At 35.8% G+C, this 25,201-nt stretch overlaps 2 protein-coding genes across 2 annotated transcripts in view; both read left to right on the top strand.

Annotated features, from left to right (window-relative positions):
• Positions 1 to 2,974: 2,974 nt before the first annotated feature.
• Positions 2,975 to 3,916, top strand: LOC123302824 (NADH-ubiquinone oxidoreductase chain 5-like; the record flags this gene model as incomplete). Its single annotated transcript, XM_044885914.1, is given in 2 exon segments — positions 2,975 to 3,504; positions 3,506 to 3,916. Coding segments are annotated over 2 exon segments (819 nt in total), but the record flags the coding sequence as incomplete, so codon positions are not given.
• Positions 3,917 to 6,175: 2,259 nt separating this feature from the next.
• The window catches only part of LOC123302823 (mucin-2-like), a 36,004-nt gene continuing 16,978 nt past the window's right edge, over positions 6,176 to 25,201 (top strand). Inside the window, exon 1 of the mRNA XM_044885913.1 lies at positions 6,176 to 6,627. Coding sequence (XP_044741848.1) covers positions 6,176 to 6,627 — 452 coding nt within the window. The remainder of the gene's footprint in view (positions 6,628 to 25,201) is intronic.

Raw genomic sequence — 25,201 nt, 5'->3', positions numbered from 1 at the left:
ATATTTATTATTAATATTACATTGAATTTCTTTAAATATATTAATTATAAAAAGAGACTTATGTATATTATGATTATAAATTTAAATAGTTTATAAAAATATTGATATGTGGTGTCAAAGATATGATTAATTCATTTTAAATAATTCATTTATCTATTTGTTTAATTTTTTCTGAATTATTAAGTTTAAATTCTATAAGTATTATTATATCTATTTTGTTAGATTGAATATCTTTATTATTTATAAGATTTGTATTTTTTTTTTCTAAGGTTTTAGGGCCGCATCGATTGCTAAGATCATTAGCAGCCCGTCCACAGGTACGCGGCAAATAACAAATAAAACAGAATAAAATTTTTTAAACAGGAATTGACATCACAAAAACAATAAACGCAACTCAAATTCAAACACTTTCCTTCTTCTTTCTTTTTCCTTTTTCTCTTTTTCTTCCTTTTTCCTTCTTTTTTCTTTTCTTCATTGGAGAACACAAAACCAAATTAATGTTTCGTTTCTGGCCTGGGTCTAAGCCTTGGCTTGACGGACATTATGTAATCGTCATCGATGTGCAGGTACTCCTTAATGTAGGCCGAGAACTTATCGATGTAATTCAACAGCCTGGTGTCGGATAATCTATCGATTTCGTCCCTCGACCTAGCATACTTTCCCCTGACGAGTCCTGATTCCAGGATTGTACCAAAAGTGCTTACTAGTTCCAGATATTGCATGTCCCACGTGTAATCCGTGGGTAGGCAAACACTATCCGGATCCAGCAAGCACTGTAACTGGTCGAACGAGAATGATCCAACAGCGATAGCTGTCGGCTTCGAACTTGACATTGTAGCAACTGGCTGGACGTTGAATGAACAGCCAGTTGATACGCTACTCGGTGACGCGGCCATCTCACGATCGCTCGAAGTGCTCACATCCCCGAGAGAAACCGACCTAGAAATTTTCTGCTGTTTTGCAGACCTTTCAGGAGATGCTGGTAATTTCAGTCGCTCCACGACCGGAACCAACTCCTTCTTGGTCTGCATTTCGCTCATTTTCCTTTTTTGGGAGATAGATATTTTGGGACCCTCTGGTGTAGTTGTAAGAGTCTTCACTATCCCCTCTTGCTCCAATTTTTTATCGTTCTTCGGGACACCTTGTGTCGCCGTCCTTCCGTGGGGCGGCCGCTGTTGTTGCTGACGTCCCTTCTTTTTTCCTGTTACAGCTTCACCTGCAACAGGGGTTGCGTGTCCGCGCACTTGTGCTGAGAAATGTGTTTTCACCACTTTGGCAATCAGAGCCTCCATATCCTTTGACAGCGCAGTAGCTGGCCGAACAGTGGCCGCAGCGCTGGCGTATGATACGCCGGCGTTGCTTCCACCCGAACCAACCACCCGGCGACGTGCCTCTGGATATGCAAGCCCATCTTGAACCTTGACCTTCTGAATAGCGACCTCCTGCTTGTAGGTCGGACAATTTTTGTTACGAGCCGTGTGTGCACCTTTACAGTGCACACACTTGAAAGGTTGGACGCATGAACTGCCTTTGTGTGGCAGCTTACCACACACACAAATTTCTTTTTTATTACATTTCGATGCAAGGTGTCCATATTCTTGGCATCGAAAGCAACGCAGCGGTTCCGGTACATAAAGATGGACCGGAACACGTAGATGGATTCCAACATCGATGTGGGAAGGAAGACTGGTTCGATCGAAAGTTAAGATTAACTTTGGTGATTCCACCAGTGCTCCTCCCCTTCTCCACTTAATTCGTTGGGCCGCAATGATACCTTGCGGACCCAACTCCTTCTTGATCTCCTCAATTGCACAGTTGAGGAGATCACTGCAGTGCACAACCCCTTTGCTGTAGTTCAAGGTGGGATGAGGTGTGATGTTCACCTCATCGTCTCCCAACCTTGGAATCGTTAATAATTTTTCTGCCTGTTTGGCAGAATGAACCTCTATAAGGAGGTCGCCACGCATCTTCTGGACGCTTTTAACACGTCCAGCCGACTCATAGACCACCCTTGCTAAACAGAAGGGACTCGATTTCTCGAAGGACCCTTCCATCTTCTTCACAACGAAGAACCTCTTGGAGTTCTTCGTTATTCCTTCGGGGGCAGCCAATGGCATTGGTTTACCACCCTTACACCTTTTTTTTCTAAGGGGATTTGGTCCCCCCGACGTTTCAGAACCAACCGAGACGCCGCTCGGGGCTCGTAACGTGGGATCCATCTCCGAACACTTCTCGCCTGGTTTCGGACGGGACAGGCAAAGTGTTCCACCTGTAACACCGACCGGTACTGGGGATCCGATCCCCTGCACCGTAGATTTAATAATTTTCTCGTTGTCTTGCATTAAAAATTACATTTTTGGTTTGGAGGGGTTTTCCTTCCCCACGCACAAAATAATTTGGTCCGGGAGGAGCAAGCTCCTTACCCATCGGTGCAGTAGTGCCAACCGATGAGCATTCCCCTATCCGCCACCCGGGGACCCGCCCAGTAGGAGTTGGCTTCTCCTCTGTTGAGTACTACAGCAAAGTGCAGCACCCCCCAGTGCTGGGAAGGTTTGTATTATTTATTTCATCTATAGTAATTTTTTATAGAGATGAATATATACATGGAGATGAAAATTTAAATCGATTTATTATATTGGTTTTAATATTTGTTTTATCTATAATGTTTTTAATTATTTCTCCTAATTTAATTAGAATTTTATTAGGTTGAGACGGATTAGGTTTAGTTTCTTATTGTTTGGTTATTTATTATCAAAATGTCAAATCTTATAGTGCTGGTATATTAACAGCAATATCAAATCGGATTGGTGATGTAGCTTTATTAATAGCAATTGCTTGAATATTAAATTATGGTTCATGAAATTATATTTTTTATTTAGAAAGTATAAAAAATGATTTGGAAATACAATTCATTTCTTATATAGTAATATTAGCAGCTATAACAAAAAGTGCTCAGATTCCTTTTTCTTCTTGATTACCAGCTGCTATAGCTGCTCCAACACCTTTTTCAGCTTTAGTACATTCTTCTACATTTGTTACAGCTGGTGTTTATTTATTAATTCGTTTTAATAGTTTATTTGTTAATACTTATTTGTCAAAATTATTATTATTTATTTCTGTATTAACTATATTTATAGCTGGTTTAGGTGCTAATTTTAAATTTGATTTAAAAAAGATTACTGCTTTATCTACTTTAAGACAATTAGGTTTAATAATAAGAATTTTATCAATAGGGTATCCAAAAATAGCATTTTTTCATTTATTAACTCATGCTTTATTTAAGGCTTTATTATTTATGTGTGCAGGTTCAGTAATTCATAATATAAAAAATAATCAAGATATTCGTTTAATAAGAGGTTTATTTACTTGTATACCTTTAACTATTTCTTGTATAAATGTTGCTAATTTAGCTTTATGTGGGATACCATTTTTAGCAGGTTTTTATTCAAAGGATTTAATTTTAGAATTGGCTACTTTATCAATTTTTAATATTTTAATATTTATTATCTACAGGATTAACAGTTTGTTATACTTTTCGTTTAATTTATTTTACTATAAGAGGTGATTTTAATTTTAGTAGTTTAAATTCAGTTAGAGATGAATATTGAGTTATATTAAAGGGTATATTAGGTATATTATTTTTAGCTATTATAGGAGGATCAAAATTAAGATGATTAATTTTAAATACTCCTGTAATAATTTGTTTACCTTTAGAGTTGAAAATTTTAGCTTTATTAGTAAGTATTTTAGGTGCTTATTTAGGTTATGAATTATATCAATATAAAATTAGATGAAATTTAATTATAATAAATAATTATTATATTTTGAATTTTGTAGGTAATTTATGATATATACCTACAATAAGAACTATTGGTGTAAATTATTATAGTTTAAAAATTGGTTATAAAATTGTTAAAACAATTGATCAAGGTTGAAATGAATATTTTGGAGGTCAATCATTATATAATTGAATAATAAATAGAACTAAATTAATATATGTTATTTATAAAAATGATTTAAAAATTCATTTAATAATATTTGTATTATGAATTTTAATTATTATTTTATTTATTTTATATTTAAATAGCTTATATTAGAGCATAACATTGAAGCTGTTAAGGAGATAATTTTTATCTTTAAATATTTAAAAAAATATAAAATTTTATTTTTACATTGAAAATATAATGTTTTAATTAAACTATATAAACTTTAGAAATAATAACGGAATTAAACCACTAAAGATAAAAGTTAGCAGCTTTTTCTTGATCAACATATTTCTTTAATTGGAATAATAAATTCAATTATATCATTAACAGTGATATGCCTCTATTTTGGCTTCAATTAAAAGTAAGGATATTATATATCTAAAATTAGGTCGAAACTAATTGCAATAAATCGCTTTATACTTATAAGATAAATTGAATAAATCAATACTTTTTAGATGCAACCTAAATGTTATAATTAACTATTATCCTAATTAACTCAATTTAAAGCTCCTTGCTGAAATACGCTCCCTCTTCGAAGATCATCGGAATCGTGAACATCAGGGAATGTTCTACCGTCATCTAGACACCTGTAGTCTTTCCGTTGATCTTACATTCTCTTTTCTCCGATCAGCTGGACTCAAGCCCGAAACAGAAGGCTTTATCATCGCTGCCCAAGATGGTGTGATAGCGACGCTAACTCACCAAAAGTATGTATGTAAGCAAGCAGTCTCCACCACTATGTGCAGAGCGTGCAAATCTCAGCCGGAGACGCTGATGCACCTCATCTCGGCATGTCTTTCTTATGCCACGAACACCTACATACATCGCCATAACGCTGCCCTCCGCGTGCTGTACTACTTCTTGAGACACAAGTATGAAGTGGACCGACCCTACGCCAGTCCTACCATATGCTCCAGGCGAGATCCAGTCCGTCGTCAAGAACGAGAAATGCATTATCTTCTGGAATTTCTCGTTCCCAACTACCAGGCAGCTCTCTGCTACTAAGCCTGATAAAGTGCTCCAGGATATCTCATCTAAGACTATGTACGTCATCGAGTTCTCTGCGCCTGCAGAAACGAACATAGTCACGAAGGAGGAGCAAAAACGGAATAAATATCTTGATCTCTTACAAGAACTACGACATCTACACTCTGGCTACTCAGTCAAAATGGTTGTACTCATTATCGGTTGCCTAGGCGGAATTCGTCCCACTCTCGAGAAGAATCTATCTCAAATTCCGGTCTGCAGGTCTCATCTTCGTCACCTTATCTCTTCTATGCAGAAGGCTGTCATTATAGGCACCCTTCGTACATTGAGATCGCATCAGACTGTCTTCAAGTAACAGCTCTTGAAGTTTCTTTTTTTTTCTTTTTCATTTTCTATTTTTTAGTAGGTTCCTCATCGCTGCGGTGCAGGGACGGAGCCTGCTTGACCAGGACATCAGACAGACTTACGTATCCCCGACTCGGAAGACAGACGGACCAACGGACGTCGCGTGGACTGACGGACGTACAGACTACACGGCCACAAGTCAGTGAACTTTCTTCAAAAGATGTAGCTGCCTTGTGAAGATTTATGTCTCTCAAGGAGATGGGAGGCTCTGGGGTGTAAATCTTGTATCCGCTCTCCCTCCTTGGCAGGCATGAATTCGTTAATTTCAAATTTTAAATAATAATAATAATAATAATAATAATAATAATAAGGGCAGGCAATCCCTAACCTCACGTCCGAGCCTTACACTAGGACACGTGCCATACCCGGTAACCATCAATTCCGCTCAAAGTGATGGGCTAACGAGGTGGGTCCGTGCTGACTCAGCGGAGCTAAATGAGTCAAATCCAAAAAAAGTCAAATTTGAGAAGCAGATTTTTCGATCCTCAGGCGGGTAGTAGTCGACCCAGTACCCAGGGGGTAGCTCTCACGGATATGAGGGAGAGCAATCAAATTTGGCTTTGGATCCCAGGCTAGTCCCGGAGACTAGACGTGCCGCTTACGACGAAGAGCCATCTCAAGGCACTTCTCAAGAAAGTCGAGCGAGCACACAAAACAGTCGTCTTCAGCGCTTTCAATGGACGAAGGCACTTAAGGCTGACCTGCTCACTTGCTACGAAGCGAGTGAACCATCGAGACGTGGCTATATGAGCAGGATGCACACCCTCTGGTGCGAAAAGCATCCCGAACTTTCCCATATGAAATCGCAACATCTACGCGATCAAGTATCCCGTCTCAAAAAAACCGGATTTGACAAACCCCGAACAGGACAAGAGAAACGATGCAGGACTACGCAAGTGGAAGTGAATCGAGGTGATGAGATAGAGCCGGCTGCTATTGGTGTAGTTCATTCTACACGTGAGACATTAGTCGCTGAGACGCAGGATGGAATATCTCAGGATGAGCCAGTATTAGAAAGTGAGAGATCTGATACTGAGACACAGGATCGGGTATGTCAAAATACCCCACCACCACCTGTGTTAAAGGCTTCACCACCTACGCCTCTGATACCCGAAGATATCCCAGCACTACCTGTGTTAACGGCAGAAACAGCCACGCCACTCACTTCGACCACGGAAGCGAACGTAGAGGAAACTCCGATCCTTTCTGCTGAGCCACCAAACACTCGTTTGGAAGAGCTTAAAGAACGGTTTCAAAATATCCTGTACAAAACCGATAATGACCTTTCCAAACGCAAACGTCCCAAGTACCGCAAAACGTTTGCCAAAGCACAAGACCTTGCTTTAATCAACCAGATCGTCGACAATCATCTAAATCACACAAGTAGCCTACTCGAAATCGATAGCTCAGTCTATGCTGCAATGTGTGCTCTTTCTCCTGCCCCCAAGTCTACTGAGACAGCCGAGGAGAAAACACGCAAGCGTATAGAGCAACTTGACTCCAAGTTGACCCCTCTTCGACAGACGGTATCACGTATCGAGTGTGTGTTAGAGTACCAGAAAGCTGGTAAACCTTTCACCACAAAGGTGCGAGCCTTCGCGCGTGAACTCAGGCACCAACACCACACAATAAACAAGGGTATCCTGCTCACTATCAAGCAGCGAAACATTGAAAAGATACGTGCACTAGCTCTCGCTCGGAAATAGCTAGTTAAACGCGAGAAGTGTATTCGAGAGAACAAGATCTTTGTATCGAATCCTTCCCGTTTATTTACAAAACCCCCTTCTCTCGTCGAGAATCCACCTTCGATAGAGCAAATCGATGGCTACTGGCGTGATTTATATGAAAAGTCGACTAGTGTAGATAATAATATAAGACCAATCAAACTGTTCGAAAGGTTCTGCAACGCGCGCCTAGCAGAACAAGCGGTCCTAAGATCTGTTACCGCTGATGAAGTATCCCTTGCTTTCAAAGGCAAGAAGAATCATTCGGTGCCTGGCATGGATGCTGTGTCCAACTTCTGGTGGAAACGTTTTACTTCCACACACGCACATCATGCTAGGCACTTTACTTCATACATCCTTGGGTACGGGACCTTTCCGTGGGACGTGGTTCGCGGAAGGACGAACAGTTTTGATTCCCAAGAAAGGAGACCTTTCAGTTCCGAGCAATTATCGCCCGATTACATGTCTCAATACCATGTACAAAGCGTTCACCTCCATTCTTAATGAACGCATACTCACAACCATAGAACCGGCTTGGCAGATGATATACGAGCAACGCGGCTCCAAACGAGGTATATCAGGTTGCAAAGATAATCTTCTTGTTGACAGATGTATCTGTCAAGACGCCCGTCAGTATCAACGCGACCAGAGTATGGCCTGGGTGGATTATAGGAAAGCATTTGACATTACCTCTCACCAACTCATATTGGTGCTGCTAAAATGTTTTACAATTCACCCCGATATCATCAGATGCATCGAGGAGCTGTTACCTTTGTGGAAGACCAAATTTACAATAAGATGTGGTAAACGTACTGTCTCAACAGATCTGGTAACGTATAAGCGTGGTGTCTATCAAGGCGACAGATATAGCCCGCTTTTATTCTGCATCTCCCTTATTCATTGGGCCTTGCTTTTGATCCGTCTAATCGTTATCTTGATGATAACGTGGTCCTTCTCTCCAAACCTCGACTTCGTTCAGCTGTAAAACGAGCTGAAATCCGCTCCCTCTTCGAAGATCATCGGGATCGTGACCATCAGGGAATGTTCTACCGTCATCTTGACACCTATAGTCTTTCCGTTGAACTTACGTTCTCTTTTCTGCGATCAGCTGGACTCCAGTCCGAAACAGAAGGCTTTATCATCGCTGCCCAAGATGGTGTGATAGCGACGCTAACTCACCAAAAGTATGTATGTAAGCAAGCAGTCTCCACCACTATGTGCAGAGCGTGCAAATCTCAGCCGGAGACGCTGATGCACCTCATCTCGGCATGTCCTTCTTATGCCACGAACACCTACATACATCGCCATAACGCTGCCCTACGCGTGCTGTACTACTTCTTGAGACACAAGTATGAAGTGGACCCTACGCCAGTCCTACCATATGCTCCAGGCGAGATCGAGTCCGTCGTCAAGAACGAGAAATTATCTTCTGGAATTTCTCGTTCACAACTACCAGGCAGCTCTCTGCTACTAAGCCTGATATAGTGCTCCAGGACATCTCATCTAAGACTATGTACGTCATCGAGTTCTCTGCGCCTGCAGAAACGAACATAGTCACGAAGGAGGAGCAAAAACGGGCTAAATATCTTGATCTCTTACAGGAACTACGACAACTACACCCTGGCTACTCAGTCAAAATGGTTGCCCTCATTATCGGTTGCCTAGGCGGAATTCGTCCCACTCTCGAGACGAATCTATCTCAAATTCCGGTCTGCAGGTCTCATCTTCGTCACCTTATCTCTTCTATGCAGAAGACTGTCATTATAGGCACCCTTCGTACATTGAGATCGCATCAGAATGTCTTCAAGTAACAGCCCTTGAAGTTTCTTTTTCTCTATTTTTTTTTCTTTATTTTAGTAGTTTCCGCATCGCTGCGGTGAAGGGACGGAGCCTGCTTGACCAGTACATCAGACAGACTTACGTACCCCTGACTAGGAAGACATGCGGACAAACGGACGTCGCGTTGACTGACGGACGTACAGTCTACACGGCCACAAGTCAGTGAACTTCAAAAGAAGTAGCTGCCTTGTGAAGATTTATGTCTCTCAAGGAGATGGGAGGCTCTAGGGTGTAAATCCTGTTTCCTCTCTCCCTTCTTGGCAGGCATGATTTCGTTAATATCAAATTTAGATCTTAATAATAATAATAATAATAATCAGAATAATTATAATAATAATAAGAGCTAATCATCCCAAAGGTTGGGCAAAGACCTCCTCCACAATACACCACTCTATTCTATTGAGAGCCTTCCTTGACCAGCAATCTTCCGTAAACGATGTCAACTCGTCCTGCCATCGTTTAATAGGACGGCCTTACCTTCGGATAAAATTATACGGTGTCCATACAGTAGAACGCACAGTGTCCATCTGCAGTCTCTAACTCATGAAATGTGTCCCGCCCATCTCCACTGACTGCGACATCCTTAGCTTTAGTTTTCCGTTTAATTTCGTGGCAACTTATCTTATCGGCTCTCCGTATACCCAGAGTTGAGCGCTCCATGCTTCTTTGATACGTTAGAAGCTTTTTGTAATTTTTGTTTGGAAGCCGTACGTTAAGATGATCCGTCCTTGCTTTTGATTCGTTTAATCGTGATCTCGATGATAACGTGCTACTTCTTTCCAAATCTCGACGCTAACCCACCAAAAGTTGTATGTAAGGAAGCAGTCTCCTGCACTATGTGCAGAGCGTGCAAATCGCAGCCGGGCACGTTAATATGGGCAACACACATGTATCTAGAACCTTTACCTTGAGAGTTAATGGTAATGAGTTGCTTTTGAAAACATGTTTTAATGCCCAAAATCTCTTCCACGCGTTACACGTTCTTGCTTGCACCTGAGCTACGGCCGCATTTTCAAAAGATAGAATCTGCCCTAGATATTTAAAACTTTTTACGGTTTCTATATCGGTCCCATTAATTGAAATTTTTGTGCTTAATTTAACATTTGACATAGCCTTCGTTTTATCTATATTTATTTGTAAGCCTACTCGTTTGCTTTGCACGCTAATATGATTGACCGTAGTTGGCAGTTGGTTTTGGCTAGATGTAAACAAAACTATGTCAGCTGCAAATCTTAGGTTAGACAAATAAACCCATCTATTTTGATCCCGTTACCTTCCCAATTTAAAGCGTCAAATACAAGCTGAAGCACCGCGTTGAAGAGCTTTGGTGACAGAGGATCTTCCTGTCTTAAGCCGCGTTTGATGGCAAATTTCGGCCCACTTGTTTCCAATCTCTATTGTGCTGTCATGTTGTTGTAGATTTTTTGAATTAAACGAACGTACTTGTCTTAATTTCAGAGTCATATAATGTTTTATAGAAATTTGTTGCCGTGATAAGTATTTGATTTCGATTTCCATCTGTAGTACCTTGTCTGATGAGGGCCGGTATCCACATTTTGGAGTCGAATAGATTCTTATTCAGTTCTTTTATGTTTACACTGTCTTCCAAATTTTCGGTATTTGTTTTTTGGTTTGCTGGTCTGATTTCCTTCCGAATTTGTTTCTATACTAGTTTGTTTGTTTCTATTAAATCGACTTTCTATGCCGTTGTTTTATTTGCCCGGTTTTGGAGCGATGTTCTCTTTTCTATTAATAGTTTGGTATTTCTCCAAAAGATATTGCTTTTTGCTTGGTTTGCTGTTTTGAGCAGAGTTTTGTTTGCAACTTGTAAGATGGTAGATTCCAAGTGGTTGTAAATGTCTTCAATGTTGTCATTTTGCGTTATATCTATCTTTGTAACAGCAGTTGAAAGAGCTTGCTGATATTGATTTACTGTTTCTTTTGTAAGCATCATCACCTTATTAATATTTAATGGAGTTTTACGTCGACGATTTTTCATAACTTTGACAGAGCATCGTTATGGTCTATGGTCTGAAAAGAAATTAGAGTTGTTCAGTACGTTTATATCTGTCAACGTATTGAGATCGTTTGCTAGAAGAAAATCAATTTCATTTTTTACATTTCCATTTGATGATTTGCAAGGCCATTTTCTTTGTTCGCGTTTTTGGAAGAAAAATTGACTATTTTTAAATTATGTCCGCATGCGAATTGGATCAAATTGTTTCCCCGATCGTTCCTACTTCCGATTTCATATGGACCTACTGCCTGAATGTTGTTTTCTCCGTTGGTTTTTTTTTCAAGCTTTGCGTTGAAATCGCCTATAAGAAAAATTGTGATGTCTTAATTTGCGATAGCACGTTGCGTATTTGGTCATAAAAATTAGTTATTTCTTCTTCGGGATAATTTTCAGTTGGTGCGTGTAGTTGGATAATGGTGCAGTTGATTGAATTATTAATTTTCAGCTTTAAGATCGCTATCCGTTTCGATATGCCTTTAAATTCCAAAATATTGTTTTTTCAGCATTTCTTGACAAGAAATACCTTTTCTTTCGCCAAAATAGTATAGGATGTAGTTTTTATATTCAATTATTTGCTGACCATAACGCCGTACTTCACAAATGCTGATGATGTCCCATTTGATATTATTTAAAGCATTCTCGAGTTCTAGAAGTTTTGAATATCCGCTTAACGATCGTACATTAAATGTGCATAAGTAAAAGTGTTTTGTTACGTATTCTGAATGATGATTACGTATTTCGTATTTGTAATATTTATTTGTTCCATCGTATGTTTGTTTTGTAGATACTAGTTCCGTGTTTTTATTTGACTCGTTCCGTTTCGGTCGCTTTTCGTCATATTAGCCATTCTGATTTATTTTCTCAATTCGTTTTTTGATGGTGGTTGTGGTAAAGAAAGTTCAAATGATGCTGTACTGATATTTTGCGTGCTTAAAGTAGTCGTGGAATTCGATTTCGGTCACATAAAATCTTTAATAGTGCGATTCTTGATAGAAATATTGGTTTTTTTGGAGTAGTTTGATATTTTAGATCTTTTAAGTTCATTTCTATTTGGAGATGTTCTGATTATTTCTGTCTACTTGGAGGTCGTGCGTTTCTTGTTGTCTGTCCTAGAGGTTGGGATTTTATCGGTTCTATTTTGTTTTTCTCTTCTTGCTGCCAGACCTTCTGGGGAAAAATCTTCCTTGATAGCGATATTAAAATCTCTCAAAAAGTTTTTGTTTTTAAGTATTTCGATTTTCATTCGCCAAGAAACTAATGCGACCATAATTGGGCGACGTGTGTTGTTCGATTTTTTTGCCTAATCTCTTGATAAAATCTATATCGCGTATCTCAAAATCGATTTTCATCATATTTTTAATTAGATCAATGATAATATTTTCTAGTTGGAAATAATTAGTCTCAGTTTCCTCTATACCGAAGAATATAAGGTTTCTCTTTCGCAATTCTTTATCTATGTATTTTAATTTGTAGTCGTGTATGCATAATTTTTGTTTAATAATTTCTTGTACTCTAGAAGTTTTTCGAGTTTATCTTCGACACGGTCACTTACTAATTTGATACTCTTGATATCTTTTTGCATTTCTAAAAACATTTCCTTGATTTCTTCAGACATTTTATTTAACGACAATCATCGAGTAGATTTAATTGTTATTGGGATCATTTTTTAAGTCGATAAAGAACATTGGCAGTGGTGCCTTCGTTTGACTATGTTTTATGTTGGAGACGTTTTCAACAACGTACCCCAGTTCGGACAAATCTTCAATAATGTCTTCAGATGCTGTGGTGCCGTGAACATTTCTTAAGACTACACAGAAGGGGCGTTCTTGTTTCAATCGATGAGTATAAAAGCTTACATTTTTCGATCGAAAAGTTTTTACCATATCCTTGTAGATACTGATGTCATTAGCAAGTCCGAATACACAAAGATCCTGTTGAAAAGCCTTAAAATTGGTAACATTGGCTACAAAGATTGGTTGAACTTGCTGTTTTTTCGGTTCATCAATTAAATTATCGTTTACCGGTGCCGTCAACAATGGATCGAGTCGGTTTTTTGGTTGTGAAATTAGAGGGTCCCGCCTCCTCTTCTTTCTGTCTAACTCCAAGGTCCACGTTTATTTTTTTTTGAGACAACAGTAAAGTCGTTATCTTGCCATGATGGGTGCTGCTGGCTTGCAGGCATGGTATTTATTGGCGTAATGATATCAATATTATTCATTGTCTTAGAGTCTTGATATGACATGCTTTACCTTCTGGATGTGTTAGCATATTCTTTCATATAATTGTCTGTATTACTATTTTAAGCATTGACGTTCGCGCTAATTTTTAAGAATTCTGGCGTCTTTTGATGGTTTGTACTAACTTCTAGAAGATCATCAAGGAGTGATTTTGATGTCTTGCGAGAACATATTAAAGGTGGTATAAAAATTAAATTTGTAGAATCATTTGGCATCCTTTAATGAGTTCACAATAATGAAAAAAAAATTTCAACTATTGCCAATTTCTTTTAAAATTATTTATTTAACTATTGCTAATTTTTTTTTTAAATTATTTATTTAACTATTGCACATTGCTATTAAAACTGTGTCAGTTTTTTTTGCTTACGGTGGAATTTTTAAGCAATTAAAATAATTAAATTTATTAATAACAATTGGAAAATAGACAAAAAGCGTCTGCCTACTTAGACAGGTGGCGATGGAATATTTTACTAGTGCGCACATTTAGACCTTATATATTGGTAGTGCGCATAGTTGGTAATGCGCTTAATTTTTACTATAGAATTAAAAATATGTACATAATTTTAACTCAATAATTATATCTTAATTTAATTGTTAATTGAAACTATGTACATAATTTTAATCAGAGAATTAAATGAAAAATTAAATTATCCGAGTTAAAATTGTGTATATAATTTTTATTCCAATTAAAATTATGTATAATTTGAATAAAATTCATATCCTAACATAAAAATTCATCCTATAATTATTATCTTGTGAGATAATAACAAAATTTTTTTTAGGTATTTAATTTTATGATTATTAAAATTATGTTATTCAATAGTAAAACGGCGTGCCATATATTACTATATCATTAACTGATCTTAATTTAAATACGCCATTATTTGATCCTGTTGGAGGAAAAGATCCAATTTTAATTCAATATTTATTATGACTTTTTGGTTACGCTGAAGTTTATATTTTAATGTTACCTGAATTTGGAATAATTAGTCATATTTTTGCCCAAAAAAGAGGTAAAAAGAAAACATTTGATTCATTGGCAATAATTCGATATTAGATTACTGGGATTTATTCTATGAACTTATCATATAATTACTGTTGATATATATGTTATTACTCCAGCTAACTTTACATCAGCTACAATATTTATTGCCGTTCCAAATGGAAATAGATTATATATTTGACTAGCAACTTTACATGGTACTCAATTAACTTATAGCCCAGTTTTACCATTAATCTTAGGGTTTGTGTTGTTATTTACTGTGGGAGAAATAACATGTGTAGTATGAGCTAATTCATCGCATTATGTGGTAGCTCATTTCCATTATGCATTATCAATAGCTTTATTTGTTATTTTATGTTGCCTATGTAAATTGATTCCCTCTATTTACTAGATTAACAATAAATTGTTTTTGATTAAAAATTCAATGTTTATTGGAGTAAATTTTACATTATTTCCTTAATATCTATTAATAGATCATTAAATTTCTTTTATAAGAGTAGGGGAAAGCTGCCGCAGTAGTTTAAAAAAATGTTTAAATAATCAAAACTTTTTGTAGCGTGATTATAAAACTGTAGTGTTTCGAGACAAAATAACTTTATTGATTACCTAAATCATTGGTATTGTAAAAAAATCGAAATAATGCCCAAGAAAAATTTTATTTACAGTTTTGTTTGCCAGGTGGGATTATAACAATTATTATACCAAGAGGGACAATTGTTTCAATACCTAAGGTCAAATGTTACAAACCACGGGCAACTGTAAGTAAAATTTGCCATATTATATGGGACAATTGTAACACTACCAAGAGTGATAGAAATGTCACACGTCAAGTGTGGCTGTAACATTTGCCACATTGGAAGGGACAATTATTACACCACCCAAGGTGGCAGAAATGTAAAACATTAACTGCGACTGTATATAATTTGAAATAATAATTATTGAAATCATTACATTTGATGAAAGTATATGAATTATTATTTTAGATTGAAAAGAGTTAGCATACCCCATTCAAAAGTACAAATGGATTCATATTTGAATGGATTTTTTTGCATGACATTTGTTTTTTACATTTTCTTGAATGAAATTTTTTCAGTGTTTTTTTCTCTGAACCATCCATATAAATTAACGTTTTGTCTTTTTCTGTACCTTTCCCAACTCTAGACACACCATTAAATTGTGTTTCGGGTAAAGGAGGTATATTTTTATTTGATCAATGCATTGTTTGATATTCATTTAGTGGTGGTTCACAAGATATGTCTGTAGCAAAATCAGGGACAAAATAATTTTTATAAAAAATTTTGTTATTAAAAAGGTATATCCCCGTGGATTGACAATCATGTTATATTAGCAACAATTGCTGATGCTAATAGCGCAGTATTTACCAATTCGGGAGAATCCTAAATACTTATACGTTATCCAGGATGTATTCTCACCCAGAAATCAGCGGTAGCGTTTAATTTGGTTATAAATGGACCAAAAACTGATCTGCCCAACGGTTGAAGCTTATGTGATGTATGTAGAGGGCAAGATAATCTTGTGCTGAAATTGTCCTTCCAAAAATTAATAATAGGAACACTAATGTGAGAGCTATGATTTTTCAATATTACTAATCAACGATTATCTTGACTTAGTTTTGTATTTTCAACGAAAAGTTACATGTATAACACAAAATCTTGTTTCTGTATCCAGCCACTTAGGCAAGAAGATTCATTAAAACCAACAGGACCATGCGGTATTATATATATATGAAAATTTTCAGCTAAAACCTTGCGTGGTTTATGAGCTGTAGTTATCCCTGTTTCATCAATACTATATATATTTAACAATGCAAAATTCCAACGATCAAATAATGCCCCTAGATAAGTATAAAATTTATGAACATTGGTTTATTAAAGTTCAGATCGCGAGCCAGGCTCATTTCTTCGCATGAAAACCGTATTTTAATAAACACTTCTAATTCGTTCCATTTGATACAAAAATTTAATTTCTTTACTTTGGCAAAATAATATGCTGGCTTACGTAAATCTCTGTTAGTAAAACTAAAATATAATTTCGAATCAGTAGTACAATATTTGACAAGTTCTTTCTGTTGTTCAATGGTAAAAACCTTATTGTATGGATTATATTCTGTCCATAATTAGTCTGGTCATACTGTTTAACATATCTTGTGAGCGTCATATGACACATACCAAGCTCTTGTGCAACGGATCTTCTGGATCTTTTCCATATAATGCACGATTAATACCAACTATATATGTGTCCTTGGAAATAGTCGCTCTAGTAGTACTTTTTGCATTTTTATACACCATAATTGATTAATCTAAAAAGATAAAAAACATCGAAATGTATTAAATTATTTTTAAATAAAATATTTTAAGTAATTGAAAATAAAATTGTATAAATGTGTCACTTATACATAATATTTCATATTGTTAGCCAGATTTTATGTTTGTAAAAATCAAAAATCCACTTGCATAACGTTAAAGTATAAATTTTAACGAATAATTTAATACCACATAAAAATAATTATATTTAAAATAACCTTATTCATGCCAAAAATGAGCATAAAAAAAATTTATATACTTTCGTTAAAAAAGTCTGAACTGAAAGTTGTCAGAAGACTGACACACATGATGTGTGTGTTATTTATACAGGGTGTTCTGTTATTGACTGCAGATCGTTGGCCCACAGAATAAGCTCATAAAGACGAAGGAAAAAGTTATTGACCAATTTTGGATCTGAGCCCTAATTTAGGCGCTACAGGTATGGCAAAAAGTGATAAATTTGTTCATTCACTGACTATCATTCGATAACCAGTGATAATCGGTAGATATTAGTAAATTTCATTTAATAATACCTGTAGCGCCCAAGTTAGTTACTTTTCCTTCGTCTTTATGAGCTTATTCTGTAGGCCAACGATCTGCAGCCAATAACAAAACACCCTATATATACGAGTATACGTGTTATTTATCATAGCACGCAAATTGTATATAACAAAATTTGATTATTAGTGATGGATATTTGAATGTTATTTATTTAACAATTGATGCTCTATACTAATTGACACACCTCTGTCCTTATATATTTCTTTTTTAATTTATGAGAAAGCTTACTTTCTTAACGACCTATTTTATTTCCTACTCAAAAACCAACTTCAATTAATGATTAAAAAATTATCCACTTGCCGAACATAGTTACTCTAGACTACCTATTTTAACAAATTTCTTATATGACAGACTAGTGCAATAGCTTTAAGCGTTATATATAAGACGATTCTTTTGTTCGAATATTTTATAATTAATGGCAACATGATCTAAAAATTTCTTTACAAACTAGAGCTTCCCTCTTAACAGAACATTTAATTTTCTTCATAGGTCATACATTAATATTATCAATTTTAAATATACTTACAATTTTAAGTTAACATTATTTTTTAATACCAAAAACAAATCGTTTTTTTATAAGAAGGACAATTGAATTAATTAAAACTATTTTACCGAAATGACTTTAACTTTTATTGCTCTACCTTTCTCACGTTTATTATATTTGTTAGACGAAATTAATAATTCTTCATTTACTTTAAAAAGTATTGAACATCAATGATATTGAAGTTATGAATATTCTGAATTATTAAATTTTGAATTGGGTTCATGTATAATCCCTACATACAAATTTGGTTATTTTGATACCAAAAAAAATTAAAATGATCCAAAAGCTAAGGAATTCTATTAATCAAATAATCATCCTTTTATACGTCCTTTGTGAAAATTTCATATCGATACTCTGAACGGATTACTAGAAATTAACTATCAAAGTGAGTTTTTTTTTTTATCAAAAAAGGGGTTCATTTCTCATAAACCGTACAGAGAATCGATATGAATTTTTCACAAAATACCTATACAAGGGTGATAAATTAATAATTAAAAGTTTTTTTTTATACATTTCAACTATTTATGGTATTTTAGGTGATTTTATTAAATTGAATATCAATATAAATAGCAACAAAAGCAACACAAAAAGTACTATTATAAAGTCTATTCTACACAAATTTTCGACAACAAATAGGCAACAACACGACATAATCGTTCTCTCTATCTTCACTTGAATGTCTATTCCAAATGATAATTCAACAGCTTCTTGGTAACAAAACACTTCAAGAGCATATCTCGACTCTATTATTCCTATCAGTAAACTTTCTGTAATCTCTCTATCTACTGCCGTTATTATATCTACACATATTGAAGTAATCCAACTGTATTTCTAAACCATATGCCCCCGTGATGTCCATATCACCACACTTAAAATCATCCAAATACACAGGCTCCCTTCAAACTTCGCTTTCATTATTGGTTTCGCCCAACTGGTCACCTTCCGCTCGATGAACATCAGCAATATATGACTTTCATCCCCTCTCTCACAGCGGATCCCAGTTACAATCCCTTTCTTGTGCGTGTCAAACATAGTGCTCCCTCGGGCCTTACGTATGCCTTGTGTCCGTCCCTCAAGGTGAGACATCATTCTATTCCCAATTGGTTGATCCAGATACCTCTAACGGTATGAACTGACCATGTTGCTCAGTGAAGTGTTAAGAGCCGACTTAGACACTGATGTACCTCAGTGAGGACTACCTTAATATAACTTGATTTCAGGACTTCCTGACTATGACTTGATTCAGGAATTATTGTAAATTATAAAACTTTACTTCAAACAAAAAACAATATATTCTGAAGTAAAATAGAACATGAGTATTACAGTAAAGGGTTCCAATTGGTTCAAACTGATGATAATCGTTACATTAACCCAATATGGCTCACACTTAACTACTGTCTTTTTTAAATTCAATTTTCGTATATCAAAAAACGATCTTATTTTTGAAACTTATATGATAATGAATAAACATAATTTGTATAATTCCCTCTTCACTGTACACTGATCATAATCTCAAGCCAAATTTGTGACTAGAAAAAACAGAGGGCTGGCTTCGAGATATCGCCATTAGTGGCTTTTTAAGGTCCAATAGTGCGTGACCCTTGCCAAATATCAACATACGGGACGTGACTGTGCTTGTTGGACAAGCACCACGGTCCCCACTTTTAAATCAGGCCTTTCTTTGAGTCATTTTGATCTCTGTTGTAAATTAGTGAGTTACTCTTTACTCCATTTTTTCCAGAAAACTTGTTTTATTTTTCGAATTTGATTCCAAAAAGATTCGTTAGTTGGGACATTCCCGACATCAACTTCTGGCAGTGAAGTGAGAGTGCCGTTAATTAAAAAAGTGGTGATGAGTGCGGCATTTAACTCCCCTTATGAGAGGGTGGAATTCTTTTGAGGTGGAATTTAACGGTCTAATCCCCGATACTCAAATTGCACCCCAATGACTCGTAAGGGGAGGTATAAAATACCAGCCCACTACATCCCCGGCCAAGTTATCATAAATAATTGAGGCACTCGTCTTATTGTTTCACAATTTATGTATATTATTCAGCTTATAATGGGCTCCATAAAAATTGGTTCCATTATCACTAAAGCTTTATTTTGAAAAAGGTTTTGCTCGACATGTCTGAGACTAACTCAAGGTATAAGGCTTTCAGTACCATACAAACGAGAAGTATATATAGCCCTTGATTCTCAGGGGGTTTCCGAACTCGAAATTAATTAATATTAATAGGACCACCATAATCCAAACCAACATTAAAAAAACGGGTGCTAAAAGGGCGCGCGTAAGGTACCCGAACTGAAAGCAAGTCAGCCATGATTTTATCAGCCGGTATAGCAACAAATCTAAAGCATCGAATGCAATTATGTGGCATTTCGCCCATTTAGCACCCATACCCAAAGTCGCAAAGGGGTCATAGTTGCTTGAGCTCCTCCATGCAAAAGTTCTTCACGTTCTCGAATAATAATAAATTTCGTTACATGAGAGTCGTAGGGTGAAATTGTTTGTAAATCCTTGAATCGCTTTAATTTGAAGGCAGTGTTTTAATCTTCCACCAACACGCAAAATACCTTCATTATCTACAAACGGCCTCAAAAACTGTAATTTGGTGTAATTTAATTTTGAAGCACAAAACAGATATTCAGACATTTAAGAGATCAAATAAGCTTTCATACTTTTGATCGTTCTGTGATTTTACTAAACGATATCATTTCTACTAGGCCTATGAATGCAATGGAATATAAGTAGAACACCCCACTTCTCACACAACTTGAACACGTCGCCAGAACGGAAAGTTCCACTGCTGTACGTCAATAACTCCGCGGATAGTCCACGCCCAGCAAATACTTCCAATAATACTGGAAAAGTTTTCTCCAAACTTTCATCGACAATAGGTCGCCACAATGGAAATCTACTAGGACCGCAATCAATTAACTTAAAAAAGTTCTAGTGTCCCATGTGTGTTGCATCCAGCGCTATCCTGTACCAAACGTTCTGGCATCCAAATCCGATGTACAAACAGATCCTACAAGCCTTATGAACCCCTTAAGTTTCCTCCCCCATTATTCCGTAACTCGGATAGCAGCGATTTACCACATAAATACTTCTGTCACCATCAAAGTTTTGTTTACCATGGAATTTCTCAATTAAGGCCCTTCGTCGTTCAACGTTATCTACAACACAGCAACCCAACGGTTCAGCATATCTCTTTAGCTACTCTTTTGGAACCCTTGTCAACACATCGGCCTTGTTAAGTTCTGTTCTCAAAAACTCCATTGTGATCACAGCCCGTATTCTTTAAGCGCATCTTCCAAATAATGAATCTTCGCCTCACTAAAGCCTCTTCCAATCCTTGAATTTTAATGCGCCGATCATTGGTTAATAGCGATGACATCCTGCCGTAAACTTTTGCCGAATCAGTTATCACTTATATCTGTTAGAGATCCCACTTGTAAGCAAAATTTACACCTTTCGATACCGCGGCTAGCTCTGCCAAACTTATGCGCCCTACATGATCGGACCCTGCATCCTCCACCAGCAATTTGTAAACTTTCAAACTTAGTATATTTTATCGAACAGTTAACATAAATTTATTTTTGTTTTTTGCCATTTAATTTTATTTATATTGATATATTAGTATACAAATATTAATAAAAAGTCGAATTTATATATTACTAATTTTCTCAAGGTGCAACTAACGAAGAAATTTACAAAATCCTGCACGTATGTTTGAAATATGTGTGTACACCGTGGCGGATTCTAAAAGAGTGAGCTCTGAGTCTCTTTGGTAATGTAGTAAGCTTTTGGCTAGTTTTTAAGCTTTTCACAACAACTCGATGTTGACAATTAATATAATTATTAAACTAATTAAGGAATTTTCATGCTATGAAGCTCGTCTTGTTTAACTTCTTTAGAAGCGTTCACACAAATATTTTGATTGTTGTATTCGGTTATTGTGAGGTCATGAAATTAAAATTTTATGATAATTATTTAAATCAACGAAGAAATTATTTAAAGAATTTCATGAACTTTTAATTTCAATCTACTGATAAGATTTAATACTTTATTTGACTTACAATCAGAGGGACTACAAATTTTTGTATTAATAATTTGTTTACTATTTACAATAGGTTTACTATTAGTATTATTTGCATTTGTTACAATATTTTTAGGATCTGCATTGTAAAAAAAAAAACATTTTTTTTATCATGAAAAAGTTCATCATTTGAATGTCGACTTGATCCTAAATCTTTAGCAGGAATATCTTTTTCTCTAAATTTCTTTTTAATCTCAATTATGTTTTTAATTTTGGATAGGGTAATTGCTTATTAATATTACTAATTATTGTAATTTAAACTGTTTCAAATACATTTCTTTGAACCACAATTACATTTTTTTATTATCATAATTTTATTTTTAGGTATATATCATGAATGAATTTGAATTAGCCACGATAACAGTTAATTATAACGTATAGGTTACATCTAAAAAGTATTGATTGATTCAATCTTGTAAATAAGTATGAAGAGATATTTTGCAATTAGTTTCGACCTAATCTTGGATAATTATTATCCTTACTTTTAATTGAAGCCAAAATAGAGGCATATCAATCACTGTTAATAATATTTCCAATAAAGAAATATTTTGATCAACAAACAGCTGATTGCTTTACTTTTTTTGGTTTAATTCCATTAATAATTCTTAAGTTTAATGTCTATGAAGCTAGCGTAGATAACTCCTAGATTTGTTAAAAAATTTACGCCAAATTTTTTTGCTTATATGCTAACTTGAGATTGAAATCAGCGTAGCCATAGCTATATATCCGGATCTCTTACACTTACCAAAACAGGGTTTGTGGCATTATTTGCTACTTATTTGGTATTTTTTGGCAATGAATTCATTTTTTTTTGCTGCTACCATTACTGAGTAACGAAGATCCTAATGACTCAAAAGCCGAAATCAGCGTAGCCACCACTGCATTACTGGGCCTGAAGCACAAAATAAAACGGGGCTTGAGGAATATTTTTTTTGATAATCCATTGCAATTTTTTTTGCCAAAGAATTGTTTTTTGCCGCTACCATTGTCGAGTATTCATCGCCCTGATGACTCCTGATGGCCCTGATGATCCTGATGAAAACTACCGATGAATTATTGAATCTGCACCATCAATTCAAACGTTACTTGCGAGAAATTGTTTTGCTATTCTTTGCAATTTTTTTATCAAAAAATTGTTTTTTGCCGCTATACAACCCGTCCATGTATTCCTTCCTGATAACCCCAAATACGTGTTGATCCTCTGACTACATCAGTGGGAGTTGTCGATTCCTTTGTGATTAACTGTCTTCCTGGGTGTACCCGTTACCAACAATAGCCGGCTCGCTCCCTCACACAGGATGAGTCGCGTAACTGAGTATGAATTGTTTTATTTAATAACTGAAGTCGAAGGATATTTATTCCACATTACTTATCATCTCCAACACGGACCTAGCGAGCCGGATCTGATCGATGAACAAATTGGTGGATTAAATTTTTATGGGAATCTAATCAAATAGTTTATGGGGAGAAAATTGCATTAAATCGGCAGGTTGATTGGTTTGGCCATTACACGCATGGGTGGATGGTTCAGTAACAATATATGGTAATTTTGGTTCGGCAATTACACGCATGGATGGATAGTTCAGAAACAATACGTTACAAGTTTTGGTTGCCATTACATGTACGGGTGTAACCATCTGCACGTTTGGCATCATAGTTGGTTACTGTTATGGTCAGTGAAGTTAAACATTTCAAACAGTTCAAGATGATCTCAAGGTGAAAATACGTTTGGGTAATTTATTGTACAAGAATGATATGATTATGCTTCGTAATATGTGTAGTGATCCTTAGGTGTCAACGTTTTTTTTTTTTTTTCAATTTTAAACAGAAACTATACAAGAAAACATTGAGTGGTTGGAGCTCAAGTATGGATCAACAATCCCGTAGTTCAACGATTTACTGCGTCATCTTTAAAGTTGTTGCAAATAAGGTAGAACGGATAACGAAGAACGAATTGAATTGACTCGAAGTTAAATAAAAAGGCGGTAATGATTGTTTACATCTACCACGTAGCATAAATGATACAAAATGATCTTTACCTAAGGTTTTTGTCAAACTTAAGGGTACAGCGTTTGTTCCTTGACGAGTTGAAACCAATTAAAGGCCGAATTAACATGTGGTTCCAGAAGATGTTATTGTAGATGTGATATTGGCACAAGATGCAGGTGTAGTGACCAGATGTTGTTAGTTGTTAGCTAATTGATTCCAACTCGTGATGTTAAGTGTATTCAAGACCCATGAAGCCAGTCATGGCATTATGGAATGGCGACACCTTGTTGAATTTTGATGCTGTGGCACAGCTTGTTATGTTTGGTCGGACCAATCCAACTTAAAATTATTGGAGATGATGTTTGTGGTGAGTACTCGATTGAAATTTACTCCTAATAGTAGGTGAATATTAGGTGTTGTATTATTCGATAGTGATCTGAGGCTGATTTGCAAGCGGGGTTTTTTAGAGCACCTCAACCGTGTTGTTCCATAATCCCCTACGCTAATACGTAGAAATCGCAGGATAATATGCACTGTAGTGATTCCTGTTACAGTGTCCCATCTTTGTTCTTTGCTTGTATTATTGGTGTTGATATAATATTTATAAAAAAAATACGTGGCGAATTAAATTCTTACTTATAGGACCATTCAACGATTTTGATTCTCAATGTCTTTGTCGACGCATTCACAAAAGCATACGGTTGTTGTGCATATTAACGCACTTCATACAATTGAAGACAAACTACAGTTCGTTTGTTATGTTCAAACTTAGTAAATCTTGAATTAATTAATTAATGCAATAATCGATACGGCAAAAAATTGTTGCGATCAAAAATCATTTTTCGAAACATTTCAAGTGGTTACTAGGTAAAGTAGAAGAAAATTTTCCTGGGCAAAATAGAAAAAAATGTGTGGTGAAATTCTAAACTAAACAGGCTACATAAAGCGTGCGATAAATAAACTACACACTCAGGACACTCAGTATGTTGCCACACAAAACTTTTTAATGTTTGGTTGCTTAGCTTTCGTTATTTGACTCAGCCGATCAGAAACATTCAAGAAACGAGCAGTTTATATTATATTTTGTTAATATATGAAATACAGTCAAATTTTATGTAATAATAATGGAATCAATCAAGAATATACAGAGGGCAATATACATAGTAAAAATATTTTATTAAATAACTGAAGTCGAAGGAGTTTATTCCACATTACTCATCATCTCCAATATGGACCTAGCGAACCGGATCTGAACGATAAAGGAATTTATGGATTGCATTGTTATGCGAAGTTAATGAATTGGTTTATGTGGAGACAATAGCATTAAATCGGCGAATTGATTGGTTTGGCCATTACACGCATGAGTGGATGGTTCAGTAACAATATACGGGAATTTTGGTACTGAAATTAACGCATGGGTGGATAGTTCATTCACAATAAATTGCAATTTTTTGTTGCCATTACATGCATGGATGGATGATT

This window comes from Chrysoperla carnea, chromosome X, assembly GCF_905475395.1.
Source record: "Chrysoperla carnea chromosome X, inChrCarn1.1, whole genome shotgun sequence".
Classification (NCBI taxonomy): Eukaryota; Metazoa; Arthropoda; class Insecta; order Neuroptera; family Chrysopidae; genus Chrysoperla; species Chrysoperla carnea.
The sequence above is the reverse complement of the archived record's forward strand: the minus strand, read 5'-3'. Positions and strand labels throughout refer to the sequence as shown.